The 14,586-nt window shown below is 42.6% G+C and overlaps 2 protein-coding genes across 2 annotated transcripts in view; one reads left to right on the top strand and one right to left on the bottom strand.

Moving 5' to 3' along the window:
- LOC145359156 (bone morphogenetic protein receptor type-2-like) overlaps positions 1 to 14,586 on the bottom strand; it is a 215,339-nt gene that overhangs the window by 155,848 nt on the left and 44,905 nt on the right. The window lies entirely within an intron of this gene.
- The window catches only part of naglu (N-acetylglucosaminidase, alpha), a 60,552-nt gene that overhangs the window by 24,238 nt on the left and 21,728 nt on the right, over positions 1 to 14,586 (top strand). Inside the window, exon 4 of the mRNA XM_080213372.1 lies at positions 9,795 to 9,880. Within this exon, the coding sequence (XP_080069498.1) occupies positions 9,795 to 9,880 (86 nt within the window). The remainder of the gene's footprint in view (positions 1 to 9,794; positions 9,881 to 14,586) is intronic.

Genomic DNA, 14,586 nt, shown 5'->3' with positions numbered 1-14,586 from the left:
ATGAAAAGCGCTCTATAAAAGATCGAGAATGATAGAATCCTACAGTGCAGAATGAGGCCATTCAGTCCATCAAATCTGCATTAAAATGCCCTCCATCCATTTCATGAGCTAAATAATCAAATAACCCACGCAGCCAAACCAAAATTAAGAACAACTAAGAACAGTGGGCAGCACGGTAGCACAGTGGCTAGCACTGCTGCTGCACAGCTCCAGGAACCTGAGTTCGATTCCCAACTTGGGTCACTGTCTGTGTGGAGTTTGCACATTCTTATTGTGTCTGCATGGGTTTCCTCCAGGTGTTCCGGTTTCCTCCCACAGTCCAAAGATGTATGGGTTAGATTGAATGGCCATGCTAAAATTGCCCCTTAGTATCCTGAGATGAGTAAGTTAGAGGGATTAATGAGTGGATATGGGGGTAAGAACATAAGAAATAGGAGCAGGAGTAGGCCATCTGGCCCTTCGAGCCTGCCCCGCCATTCAGTAAGATCATGGCTGATCTGTCGTGGCTCAGTTCCACTTTCCCGCCCTCTCCCCATAACCCTTAATCCCCTCTCTTATCAAAAACCCATCAACCTGCTTCTTAAAAATATTTAGCGAGGCAGCCTCCACCACTTCAAGGGGCAGAGAATTCCAGAGATTCACCACCCTTTGAGTGAAGAAGTTCCTCCTCAACTCCGTTCTAAACCGCCCCCCTTTTATCTTGAGGCTGTGCCCCCTAGTCCTACTGTCTTTTTTGAGCAGGAAGAGTGTCTCCACCTCTATCCTATCCATCCCATTCATCATCTTATACGTCTCAATGAGATCTCCCCTCATTCTTCTAAACTCTAACGAGTACAAGCCTAGTTTATTCAGCCTCTCCTCATAGCTCAACCCCCTCAACTCCGGTATCAGCCTAGTAAACCACCTCTGCACTCCCTCCAAGGCCAAAAAGGGTAGGGCCTGGGTAGGATTGTGATCAGTGCAGACTCAACGGGCCGAATGGCTTCTTTCTGCACTATAGGGTTTCTATGATTCTACAAACAGTACAGCACAGGATCAGGCCCTGCAGCCCACCAAGCATGCGCCAATCACATTGCTCTATTTAGACCAACCGGCGTGTCCCTCTATTCATTGCCTGTTCATGTGTCTATTCAGATTTAGTCCTAAATGTGACTAATGTGTCTGCCTCAACCACTTCACTTGGAAGTGCATTCCAGGCCCCCACCACCCTCTGTAAAACAAAAAAGTTCTCCGCATGTCTCACATTTGTCCACATTATGCTGCATCTACCAGTCACATGCCCACAGAGTCAGCTTGTCCCTATCACACTGAAGCATCTCTCATAGCTCACCCTCCCACCCAACTTCGTCCCATCTGCAAATTTAGAGATAATACATTCAGTTCCCTCATCCAAATCATTAATACATAATGTGAGCAGTTGGGGTCCTAGCACAGATTCCTGTGGAACCCCACTAGTCACTGGCTGCCAATCCTTTGCTTCCTACCTGCTAACCAGCTTTCTATCCATCTTGAAACACTACCCGCAATCCCATGTGCTTTAACTTTACATAGTAGTCTATTATGTGAGATCTTGTCAAAAGCTTAAATAAGTTTAAATAAATCGCTGGTTCTCCTTGGTCAACTCTATTAGTTACGTTCTCAAAGAATTCCGACAGATTCGTCAAACATGATATCCCTTTTGTAAATCCATGCTGACCTTGTCTGATTATACCACTGCCTTCTAAATGCCAAGTTGTGAATCCTTGATAATAGACTCTTCCCCAGTACCTACGTTAGACTCACTGGTCTATAGTTCCCTGCTTTCTTTCTACCTCCCTTTTTTGAATAGCGGGCTTACATTAGCTATCCTTCAACCTGTAGGAACTCTTCCAGAGGCCAAAGAATTTTGAAAAATAACCACCAGTGGATCTACTATTTCCAGAGCCACTTCCTTAAGTACTCCAGGATGAAGATTATCAGGACCTGGAGATTTATCCACCTTCAATCCCATCAATTTCCCCAAAAAACATTTCTCTACTAATACTGATTTCCTTCAGCTGCTCACTAAACATGTTTCGCTCAGCATTATTCATGTCTTCCTTTGCAAAGACTAAAGCAAAGTACAAATTTAATTCCTCAGCCATTTCTTTATTCTCTCTTATGCTGTTTCTGACTGTAAGGGGCTGACGCATTCATTTTTGTCAATCTTTATCTCTTTACAAATCTATATAAACTTTTATAGTCAGCATCCTGAGGTTTTCCTTTTCACTGGGTTATCCTTTCATTGCTTGGTAGGCCTGGGCTGCTGAGTTAGACCAGGTTGGTTGTATATTATCCCACAAAGGATCTATATCTTGTGTAGTCCTGTCTCTATTTTCCTGTGAAGGGGGTGTACGCTACGGGCCATTGTGCTCAGAATAGTATCTGTTATCCTGAGATACCCAACCTTCTTTGTATTCTTTATCCATATGAGAGGAGATTTTGACTACAATTGATTGATCATTTGTATGAATATTCATTGTTTTTTTTTCTCTATGTTTACATGGAATGATGGTCACTCTACTGTACTCAATTTTGAGTATTTGTTGTGTTTTAAAATTAAAATGAACATTTCTAATAAAAATATTCTTTTAATAGAATAAGAAATTTAATAGAAATAAGGTAAATGGCTTTAATTTACTGTTTTTGTTCAGAAAGGTTGCAACTCTAGCTCATGTTAAACAAAGGTGCTTAAATATATGGAGGGTTTTAGTTTCAGTTTAAATTATGTTTCTGTTGCGCTGAGAGTGTTTATGATGTGTAAAATAAATTGGGGAAAGAATGAGATGTTTTTAGCAACTAGGGGACACTTTTAGGGAGAAGACCTTTTGAGTTTGTGTTTAGCTGGATCTTGGTAGTCGGAGCTCGGAAGCCAGGGAGTGAATATCTCTTAGCTCAATTATAAGCAGGAAAGCCATACAATAGAATAATGTGCACAAAAGCAAGCTCCAGCAAAGCTAAATGACTGTTAGTTCTAGAAGCTAGAAGTTTCTAGGAAGTTTTTGAAGTTAAAGTAACAAAGAGGAACTGCCTTTGGAATAAAGGTATTGGTCACTAAAGCTAAAGATAGAGCTGAAAGGGCAGACCTGAATAAAGCTGGCTATAGGAAAGACAGACATCTCAGACAATTGCAAGTTTGGTGTCCTTATTTCTAGCCTCTAGAAATAATTGTATTTGGTTGGAGACTGAGTACTTGAGTTTTGTGTAGAAATTTGGATGCTGTGGCAATTCAAGTCAAAGGAAATACGGAAAGGAGAGTCAGAAAATCTGGAGGCTGATTCTTGATTAAAACAGCTCAGGGAAGGCATTATTTGCAAGATTTTGAAACGTGGCTTTTTGAGAGTGGAGTTTGGAAACACTTGCGTGACAATCCCCTGGGGAGGAATTTGAGGAGAAATCCACAGGAGATTGATAGAGTGGCATCTGCCTTTGGGTTTGAATGGGGGGACATTATCCTTTGACATCTGTGTACATTTATTAAGAAAAGTATATTGTATTATAGCCAAACTTTTCATGTTTAATAATTTTTTTTGTTGTTACAAACCAATTGGCAGCTCTATGACTGTTTCTCCATGTTTTCTGAAAAAAAGTCAAAGTTATGATTCTTTGAGCCATGGTCCCATGCTGGAATTTTCCCATTAAGTTATAACATCAACTGGAATCGTAACATGGTCATGGTTTTTTTTAACCCTCATACTTATACAGATACCCCCATGCACACAGGTACTCTAATGCCTTGTATATTTTTCACTAACCCTAATGTATTCTAATTTTTTTAGAAAATATTTAGGCAGTTTTATCTACTGAACAAGACTGAAGACAAGAAAAACAAAGTTTTACAATTTTTTCAATGAGAAATTAAGAGAATATACCACAAATGTTGGGGTCATACAAGATAAATCATTCACGCTTTGCCTGCTTTAATTGTTGGGTTTACAGTTTGCAGGGGCGGGGGAAATTACAAAATCTAAAGTAAGGGAGAGGGTACGTGAGCTGGTTAATGTTGAGAATGTTCCACTAATTAAAGGAGTAGGGGGCATGAGAGTTTCTACAAATAAAGTCCAGATAAAGGCTAGTATAAAGACACATTACCTGAATGCACAAAGCATTCGAAACAAAGTAAATGGTTGATGGCACAAATCAGCACGAATGGGTATGATTGAGTGGCTATTACGGAAACGTGGTTGCAGGGTGACCGGGACTGGGAACAGAATATCCAGGGGTATCAGACATTTGAGAAGGATAGACAGGAGAAAAAGGAGGTGGGGTAGCTCTGTTAATAAAGGATAATATCAGGGCAGTAGTAAGGGAAGATATAGGCTCCAAAGAGCAAAACGTGGAATCGTTGTGGGTGGAGATAAGGAATAGTAAGGGGAGAAGGACACTGGTGGGTGTGGTCTATAAGCCCCCATATAATAACTTTGAGGTGAGGCGGGCTATAAACAAGCAAATGATTGATGCGTGCAGAAATGGAACATAGAACATTACAGTGTAGTACGGGCCCTTCGGCCCTTGATGTTGCGCTGATCAGTGGAACCAATCTAATGACCCTCTAACCTAAACTATTCCAATGTTATCCATATGCCTATCCACTCACCATTTGAACACCCTTAAAGTTGGCGAGTCCACAACTACTGCAGGCAGGGCACTCCACGACCTTACTACCCTCTGAGTAAAGAACCTACCTCCGACATCTGTCCTATAACTACTAACCATTAATTTAAAGCTATGTCCCCTTGTGTTAGTCATCACCATCCAAAGAAAAAGGCTCTCACTGTCCAACCTATCCAATCCTCTGATCATCTTGTATGCCTCAATTAGGTCACCTCGTAACCTTCTTCTCTGCAATGAAAATAACCTCAAGTCCCTCAGCCTTTCCTCATAAGACCTTCCCACCATACCAGGCAACATCCTGGTAAACCTCCTCTGCACCTTTTCCAATGCCTCCACTTCTTTCTTATAATGCGGCGACCAGAACTGTACGCAATGCTCCAAGTGCGGCCACACCAGAGTTTTGTACTGTTGTAACGTGACCTCACGGCTCTGAAATTCAATCCCTCTACCAATAAAAGCTAACACACCGTACGCCTTCTTAACAACCTTATCAACCTGGGTGCCAACTTTCAGGGAGCTATGCACACGTACCCCGAGATCTCTCTGCTCGTCAACACTACTAAGAGTTCTTCCCTTAGCCCTATATTCTGTACTCCTGTTATTCTTACCAAAGTGAATCATCTCACACTTTTCTGTATTAAACTCCATTTGCCACTTCTCGGCCCAGCTCTGCAGCTTATCTATGTCCCTCTGCAAACTGTAACATCCATCCTCACTGTCTACAACTCCTCCGACTTTGGTGTCGTCAGCAAATTTACTAATCCATCCTTCTACACCCTCATCTAGGTCATTTATAAAAATGACAAACAGCAGTGGCCCCAAAACAGATCCCTGAGGTACACCACTTGTAACTGAACTCCAGGTTGAATATTTCCCATCAACCACCACCCTCTGTCTTCTAGCAGCTAGCCAATTCCTGATCCAAACTGTTAAATCGCCCTCAATCCCATGAATCTGCATTTTCTGCAGTAGCCTACCTTATCAAAATCCATATACACCACGTCAAGTGCCCTACCCTTATCCACCTCTTTGGTCACCTTTTCAAAAAACTCGATAAGGTTTGTGAGGCACGACCTACCCTTCACAAAACCGTATTGACTATCCCTAATCAATTTATTTCTCTCTAGATGATTATAAATCCTGTCCCTTATAATTCTTTCCAAAACTTTGCCCACAACAGAAGTAAGGCTCCCTGGTCTATAATTCCCAGGATAGTCTCTACTCCCCCTCTTGAACAAGGGGACAACATTTGCTATCCTCCAGTCTTCCGGCACTATACCTGAAGCCAATGACAACATGAAGATCAAAGCCAAAGGCTCTGCAATCTCCTCCCTACTCTCCCAGAGAATCCTAGGGTAAATCCCATCTGGCCCAGGGGACTTATCTGTTTTCACACTCTCACCGCCTCCTATGTACCTCAATCCCGTCTAGTCTACAACCTGGTATCGCAGTATTCTCCTCGACTACACTGACTTTTTCCTGTGGGAATACTGACGGAAAATACTCATTCAGTGCCTCTCCTATCTCTTCAGGCTCCACGCACAACTTCCCACTGCTGTCTCTGACTGGCCCTAATCTTGCCCTAACCAATCTTTTATTCTTGACATACCTGTAGAAAGCTTTAGGATTTTCCTTGATCTTATCCGCCAAAGTCTTCTCCTGTCCTCTTCTAGCTCTTCTTAACTCTCTCTTTAGCTCCTTCCTGGCTAATTTATAACTCTCCAGTGCCCTAACTGAGCCTTCACGTCTCATCTTTACGTAAGCCTCCTTCTTCCTCTTCACCAGAGATTCAACTTCCTTAGTACACCACGGTTCCCTCGCTCGACCACTTCCTCCCTGCCTGACAGGTACATATTTATCAAGGACTCGCAGTAGCTGCTCCTTGAGTAAGCTCCACATGTCAGATGTTCCCAGCCCCTGCAATTTCCTACTCCACCTTATGTATCCTAAATCTCGCCTAATAGCCTCATAATTATCTTTCCCCCAGCTATAACTTCTGCCCTTCGGTATATACCTATCTCTTTCCATCACTAAGGTAAACGTAACCGAATTGTGGTCGTTATCACCAAAGTGCTCACCTACCTCCAAGTCTAACACCTGGTCTGGTTCATTACCCAGTACCAAATCCAATGTAGCCTCACCTCTTGTTGGCCTATCTACATCCTGTGTCATGAAACCTTCCTGCGCACATTGGACAAAAACTGACCCCTCTCACGTGCTTGAACTATAGCTTTTCCAATCGAATGGCGATAATTATGGGGGATTTTAACCTGCATGTTGATTGGTTGACTCAAGTCGGACGCGGTGGGCTTGAGGAAGAGTTCTTGGAATGCTGTCGGGATAGTTTCCTTGAACGGTATGTAACGGAACCTACGAGGGAGCGAGTTAACTTAGATCTGGAGTCATGTAACGAGGCAGGTAGAATTAGGGATCTTCTTGTGAGGGATCCTCTTGGGACAAGTGGTCATAGTATGGTTGAATTTCTGATGCAGATGGAGGATGAGATAGTAGGGTCCCAAACCAGTGTCCTCTGCTTGAACTGAGGGGCGTATGATAGGATGAGGGCAGAATTGGCAAACGTAGATTGGGAGCGCAGATTGGTTGTTAGGACAGCCGAGGAACAGTGGAGGATTTTTAAGGAGATCTTTTTCGGTACTCAGCAGAAATATATTCCGATGGTAAAGAAGGACTGTAAGAAAAGGGATAACCAGCCGTGGTTATCAAGGAAATAAAGGAGAGTATTAAATTAAAAACTGCTGCGTAAAGAGCAGCTAAAAATAGTGGGGGATTAGAAGATTGGGAAAGATTTTTAAAAAAACAACAAAGAATGACTAAGAAAGCGATAAAGAAAGGAAAGATAGAGTATGAAGCTAAACTAGCTCTAAATATAAAAAATGATAGTAAAAGTTTTTACAGATATATAAAGAAGACTGGCTAGAGTGAATGTTGGACCCTTGGAGGACGAGAGGGGGGATTTAGCGGCGAGTAACGAGGAAATGGCTGAGGCTTTAAATAAGTTTTTTGTGTCAGTCTTCACGGAGGAGGACACAAATAGCTTACCAAATATTAAAGATAAGACGGTTGGTAGGAGATGAGGTCCTTAATGCAATTATTGTCACTAGAAAGGTAGTGCTTGGTAGACTGACGGGATTGAAGGTAGACAAGTCCCCGGGACAGGATGGAATGCATCCCAGGGTTCTGAAAGAAATGGCAGAAATAATAGTGGATGCCTTAGTAATTATTTATCAAAATTCGCTGGACTCTGGGGAAGTGCCAGAGGATTGGAAAACAGCTAATGTTATGCTGCTGTTTAAAAAAGGTAGCAGACAAAAGGCAGAGAATTATAGGCTGGTTAGCTTAACATCCGTAGTTGGAAAAATGCTAGAATCCATCATCAAAGAAGAAATAGCAAGACACCTAGAAGAGAACGCTTTGATCAAGCAGACGCAGCACGGATTCGTGAAGGGGAAGTCGTGTTTAACGAATTTATTGGATTTCTACGAGGATGTAACTAGTGCGGTAGACAGAGGGGAACCGGTGGATGTGGTGTTTCTAGATTTCCAGAAGGCGTTCGATAAGGTGCCTCACAAAAGGTTGCTGCAGAAGATTAGGGTACACAGAATTGAGGGGAAAGTGTTAGTGTGGATTGAGGATTGGTTATCTAACAGGACGCAGAGAGTTGGAATCAATGGGTGCTTTTTTGGTTGGCAGCTGGTGAATAGTGGCGTGCCGCAGGGATCAGTGCTGGGGCCTCAGCTGTTTACTATTTACATAGATGATCTGGAGGAGGGGGCTGAGTGTAGGGTAACAAAATTTGCTGATGACACGAAGATTCACTCAAAGGGTGGTGAATCTCTGGAATTCTCTGCCCGTTGAAGTGGTGGAGGCTACCTCGCTAAATATTTTTAAGACGCGGGTTGATGGGTTTTTGATAAGAGAGGGGATTAAGGGTTATGGGGAGAGGGCGGGAATGTGGAACTGAGCCACGACAGATCAGCCATGATCTTATTGAATGGCGGGGCAGGCTCGAAGGGCTAGATGGCCTACTCCTGCTCCTATTTCTTATGTTCTTATGAGTGGAAAAGCAAATTGCGTGGAGGGAGCAGAAAGTCTGCAGAGAGATCTGGATAGGCTGAGTGAGTGGGCGAGGACCTGGCAGTTGGAGTATAACGTTAGCAAATGTGAGGTTATCCACTTTGGTAGAAATAATAGTAGGAGGGATTATTATTTAAAGGGTGAAAAGCTGCAGCATGCTACGGTGCAGAGGGACCTGGGGGTCCTTGTGCACGAATCGCAAAAACCCAGTCTGCAGGTGCAGCAGGTGGTCAAGAAGGCGAATGGAATGTTGGCCTTTATAGCGAGGGGGATAGAATATAAAAGTAGGGAGGTCTTGCTGCAACTGTACAGGGTACTGGTGAGGCTGCAACTGGAGTACTGTGTGCAGTTTTGGTCCCCTTATTTGCAAAAGGATATATTGGCCTTGGAGGGAGTACAGAGAAGGTTCATCAAGCTGATACCGGAGATGAGGGGGTTAGCTTATGAGGAGAGATTGAATAGACTGGGCCTGTACTCGTTAGAGTTTAGAAGGCTGAGGGGCGATCTTATTGAGACATACAAGATAATGAAGGGGCTAGATAGGGTAGAGGTAGAGAGATTCTTCCCACTTAGAAAGGAAAACAGAACTAGAGGGCACAGCCTCAAAATAAGGGAGGGTGGCAATTTAGAAGTTGAGGAGGAACTTCTTCACTCAAAGGGTGGTGAATCTCTGGACTTCTCTACCCATTGAAGTGGTGGAAGCTACCTCGTTGAATATATTTAAGTCACGGCTAGATAGATTTCTGATAGATGAGGGAATTAAGGGAAATGGCGAGAAAGCGGGAAAGTGGAACTGATCCACTTCAGATCAGCCATGATCTTATTGAATGGCGGGGCAGGCTCGAAGGGCTAGATGGCCTACTCCTGCTCCTATTTTTTATGTTCTTACGTTTACTTTTTAAATTAAGATTTAAAGTGTCCCGGATCCTCCACATAAACCATACGAGTTGCTAAACAAATAGGTTGCTAATGACCCAATGACGTCTTTTTGTTAAGTTTGACCAGTTGCTATTGGAGCAGAATTTTGCTCTCCTGCTAATTGAGTGTTTGCTTATTCCAACTTGTAGCATCAGATCCTTCAGCGGATGAGATCTTTGGGTATGTTGCCAATCCTTCCTGCCTTTGCTGGGTTTGTACCTGGTGCCATCAGAAGGTACTGCAATTCTTGTTCTTCAAAGAAACTATGTGTATTGCATTGAAATTAATTCCTAGGATTTAGAAGAAACCAATACCTGGACTGTAGGAACAAAGTCATTATAAAAATGTTTCTGCAATGATAAATGTATTAATCTCTTGTTTGTTCTACCCCAGGTCAGTTGGCAAGGGGTAGATTGGAGGTCATCTTTTTGTACTTTGATGTTTATTTACAGTGTTATAGATTTTAAGTATATCCTGCTAACCCACAGTTTTGGTCTTGTCTGTTTACAAGAAGCTCAGTGAATTCCCAATAAATGTTCACTACCTGAATTAAACTTATTACAATTACTATGTAATTATCAAATTCTCTTCCATCTTTTTAAATTAAAAAGAGTTAATGTGTGCAAGCAATATATTAAAATAAAAATCTCAATTTTCTGTACGAAGTACTGCATTATAAAACCTCCCTTCCCCAAGATTCCTAACAACTTCTATGTGTTTCATTTTGTAAGCAGTCAGATAATTGATGATCTGCATCATGCCAGCGAGATCAATGCATAATCTTTTCTCACTTAGACTTTTCATAAACTGTTATGCAATAATGAATAATTTATCTCCATAACACAGTTGTAATGGCACAAAAGGAAATCATTTGGTTCATTGAATCCATGCTGACTCCCCATGGAGCCTTGCTGTCAGTACTGTTCCCCTACTCAACTCCTGTAGTGTGGCTGGTTTATTTCTCTAAAGTTCAGCCTGTTTCCTTTTGCGATCACTCATCATTTCCACTTCCACTGCCTTACAGGCATGTGTCTAAGCATTAACACTTGCTATGTAAAAGTAGTTCTTCCTCATATTCTTCGCTGCATCTCTTGTCCAAAACTTAAGTCAATGTCCCTTGGTCCTTTATTGATCAATTAATGGGAACACCTTTTCTTAGTCCATCTTTACTAAGAGTTTTTTGAAGGGGAAACCAAGAAGGTAGATGAGGACAGTGCAGTTGATGTTGTCTACATGGACTTTAGCAAGGCCTTTGACAAGGTACTACATGGTAGGTTGTTGCAAAAAGTTAAATCTCACGGGATCCAGGGTGAGGTATCTAAATGGATACAAAATTGGCTTCTTGACGGAAGCCAGAGGGTTGTTTTTCAAACTGGAGGTGTGTGACTAGCAGTGTGCCTCAGGGATCAGTGCTGGGTCCACTGTTATTTGTCATTTATATTAATGATTTGGATGAGAATATAGGAGGCATGGTTAGTAAGTTTGCAGATGACACCAAGATTGGTAGAGTAGTGGACAGTGAGGAAGGTTATCTCCAATTGCAACGGGATCTTATTCAATTAGGCTAGTGGGCTCATGAATGGCAGATGGAGTTTAATTTAGACAAATGCAAGGTGATGCATTTTGGTAAAGTGAACCAGGGCAAGACTTAGTTAATGGTAGGCTGCTGGGGAGAGTTACAGAACAAAGGGATCTAGGGTTACATGTTCATTACTCCTTGAAATTGGAGTCCAGATGGACAGAGTGGCGAAGAAGGCATTCGGCATGCTTAGTTTCATCGGTCAGAACATTGAATACAGGAGTTGATACACCTTGTTGAAGTTGTAAAAGACATTGGTAAGGCCACACTTGGAATACTGTGTGCAGTTCTGGCCACCCTATTATAGAAAGGATATTATTAAACTAGAAAGAGTGCAGAAAAGATTTACTAGGATGCTACTGGTTTATTATAAGGAGAGGCTGGATAGACTGGGACATTTTTCTGTGGAGCATTGGAGGCTGAGGGGTGATCTTAGAGATCTATAAAATAATGAGGGGCACAGATCAGCTAGATTTGCTGGTAGGGGTGTCTAAAACTAGAGGGCATAGGACTAAGGTGAGAGTGGGGAGATACAAAAGTGTCCAGAGGGGCAATTTTTTCAGAGGGTGGTGAGTATCTGGAACAAGCTGCCAGAGGTAGTAGTAGAGGCGGGTACAATTTTGTCTCTTAAAAAGCATTTAGATAGTTACATGGGTAAAATGGATATAGAGGGATATGGGCAAATGCGGACAATTGGGATTAGTTTAGGGGCTTTAAAAAAAAAAGGGCGGCATGGACAAGTTTGGCCGAAGGGCCTGTTTCCATGCTGTAAACTTCTAACTATATGAAATCTCCTCTGCACCCTTTGTAAGGACCCTCACATCCTTCCTAAAACATTTTGACCAAAATTAGATGCAATAATGTATTGGTAGTCTAACTGGAGATTCATAAAGATTCAACGTAACTTCCATACTTTTATATTCAGTCCCTCTATTTACAGAACCAAAGATCCCATTTACTTTGCTAATATCCTGCCACCTTCAAAAATCTATGCACATTAGCAGCTAGGTTTGTCAGTCCCAGCTTGCTATTTAGAACTGCTGTGGGTCTGGAATTTACAAAGAACAACCCAGCACGGGAAATGAAAATTTATTTCATTTTTTTGTTTTGTGTTTTCTGAATCTTTTTATTCCTAATTTTCACCCATACTCATTCTAGTTCCTGATCTTCTGAATCAAGATCCTTTCTTCCATCTGCCTTGGCATCGTATTTTACCATGAGGACTGTTGCTTCTTGTTACAGTTGCTACGAAGGACACGGGGGCATCATTAATAGGTCTCATGGACTTTAGGAATACAAGTTTCCCTATTGAGCGAGTGGGAGCTCACGCAATGACAGACTAGTGATGAGAGTTCAAACCTCTCACTCAGAGCCTGGACATAGGCTTTGATTTGTCTTATGTTGTGGATGTGGCCTTTTCTTTATTTTGATAAAGCAAGGTTGTACTGGAGGACTGGCCTTAGTGAGGTTATTATATTGGCAATGAAGGTGAACAAGTTTTTTTTCTACTACTCTGGTATCCTTTTTCATTGAACAGCAAACAACATTTACTCTCTGAGAGAAAAAGGACAAATGTGCTTTTTGGTAAACTCGAACCTTTTGACATAAAAATAGACTGAGCCAGTATGTAGAGCGTGTGTACTACTACTTCTAGGCAAATAATATTGAGGGAGATGAACAACAGAAAGTAATTTTGCTCAAGCCTGTTCAGTATAGTGAAAACCCTGACTTATCCAGGTACCCTGATTCGAAGGCTTTCAATAAACTTGTAAAATTTGGTTAAAAACCACTATGGTCCAAGGTTATGTGTCGCACTCCAGAGAATTTGTTTTAATGCAACAGGGAGAACTGCTGAGGGAACCCATGGAGAATTCTTGTTCCAGACTGCAGAAATTGGCAGAACATTATAAAATTGGATCATTTCTGAATGAAATGTTGAGAGATAGATTGGTGTGTGGAATGAGCAACTTGAAACTGAAAAAAAAAAGCTACTGGCAGGGCCTGATCTGGACTTAGAGAGCTATTGAAATAGCCTTGTCACTGCATAGTCCAGAAAAATGGCCTCAAAAGCTGCAAGGAATGTCTGGATATGATGTTTTCCCGATAGGGAGTCGAACCATGAATCGCAGTGATTGTTCCTCAACTGAGGACTCCTGTGCAAGTAAGACATCAGAGTTTCCACTACAATATCAAAGCCCAACCTGTGTCACCAGGCAATTGAGGAAACACAATGATATCCCCAAACATAGAGGAAATCATACTCTGGAATGTAGCAAGTGCCAAAAGTCAGACTGTTGTAGGATAGCCAGGCAACTCAGCCAAGGCACAGTTGCAGGAGTATACAAAAGGTGGGTTGCTCCAGAAGGAGACCAAGGCCAGTACCATGGAGATACGTCCATTGCCAGAGAAAGAAACATAAGAAATAGGAGCAGGATTAGGCCATCTAGCCCTTCGAGCCTGCCCCGCCATTCAATAAGATCATGGCTGATCTGAAGTGAATCAGTTCCACTTTCCCACTTTCTCCCCATAACCCTTAATTCCCTTATCAATCAGAAACCTATCTACCCGTGACTTAAATATATTTAGCGAGGCAGCCTCCACCACTTCAACGGGCAGAGAATTCCAGAGATTCACCACCCTTTGAGTGAAGAAGTTCCTCTTCAACTCTGATCTAAACTGCTTCCCCCACCCCCCCCCCACCCCGCTTATCTTGAGGCTGTGCCCTCTAAGTCCTGCTATCCTTTCTAAGCAGGAAGAACCTCTCTACCCTATCCATCCCCTTCATTATCTTATGCGTCTCTATAAGATCCCCTCTCAGCCTTCTAAACTCCAACGAGTACAGACCCAGTCTATTTAGTCTCTCTTCATAGTCCAACCCCCTCATCTCCGGTATCAGCCTAATGAACCTTCTCTGCACTCCCTCCAAGGCCAAAATATCCTTGCGCAAGTGCGGCGACTAAAACTGCACACAGTGCTCCAGCTGTGGCCTCACCAGTACCCTGTACAGTTGCAGCAAGACCTCCCTGCTTTTATATTCTATCCCCCTCGCTATAAAGGCCAACATTCTATTCGCCTTCTTGATCACCTGCTGCACCTGCAGACTGCACCCCCAGGTCCCTCTGCACCGTATCATGCTGCAGCTTTTCGCCTTTTAAATAATAATCCCTCCTACTATTATTTCTGCCAAAGTGGATAACCTCACACTTGCTAACATTATACTCCATCTGCCAGGTCCTCGCCCACTCGCTCAGCCTATCCAGATCCCTCTGCAGATTTTCCACACCCTCCACGCAATTTGCTTTTCCACTCATCTTCGTGTCATCAGCAAATTTCGTCACCGTACACTCAGCCCCCTCCTCCAG

This window comes from Carcharhinus amblyrhynchos, chromosome 27, assembly GCF_965287045.1.
Source record: "Carcharhinus amblyrhynchos chromosome 27, sCarAmb.v2.hapA, whole genome shotgun sequence".
NCBI classification, from domain to species: domain Eukaryota; kingdom Metazoa; phylum Chordata; class Chondrichthyes; order Carcharhiniformes; family Carcharhinidae; genus Carcharhinus; species Carcharhinus amblyrhynchos.
This window is presented reverse-complemented; position numbering and strand designations above follow the sequence as displayed.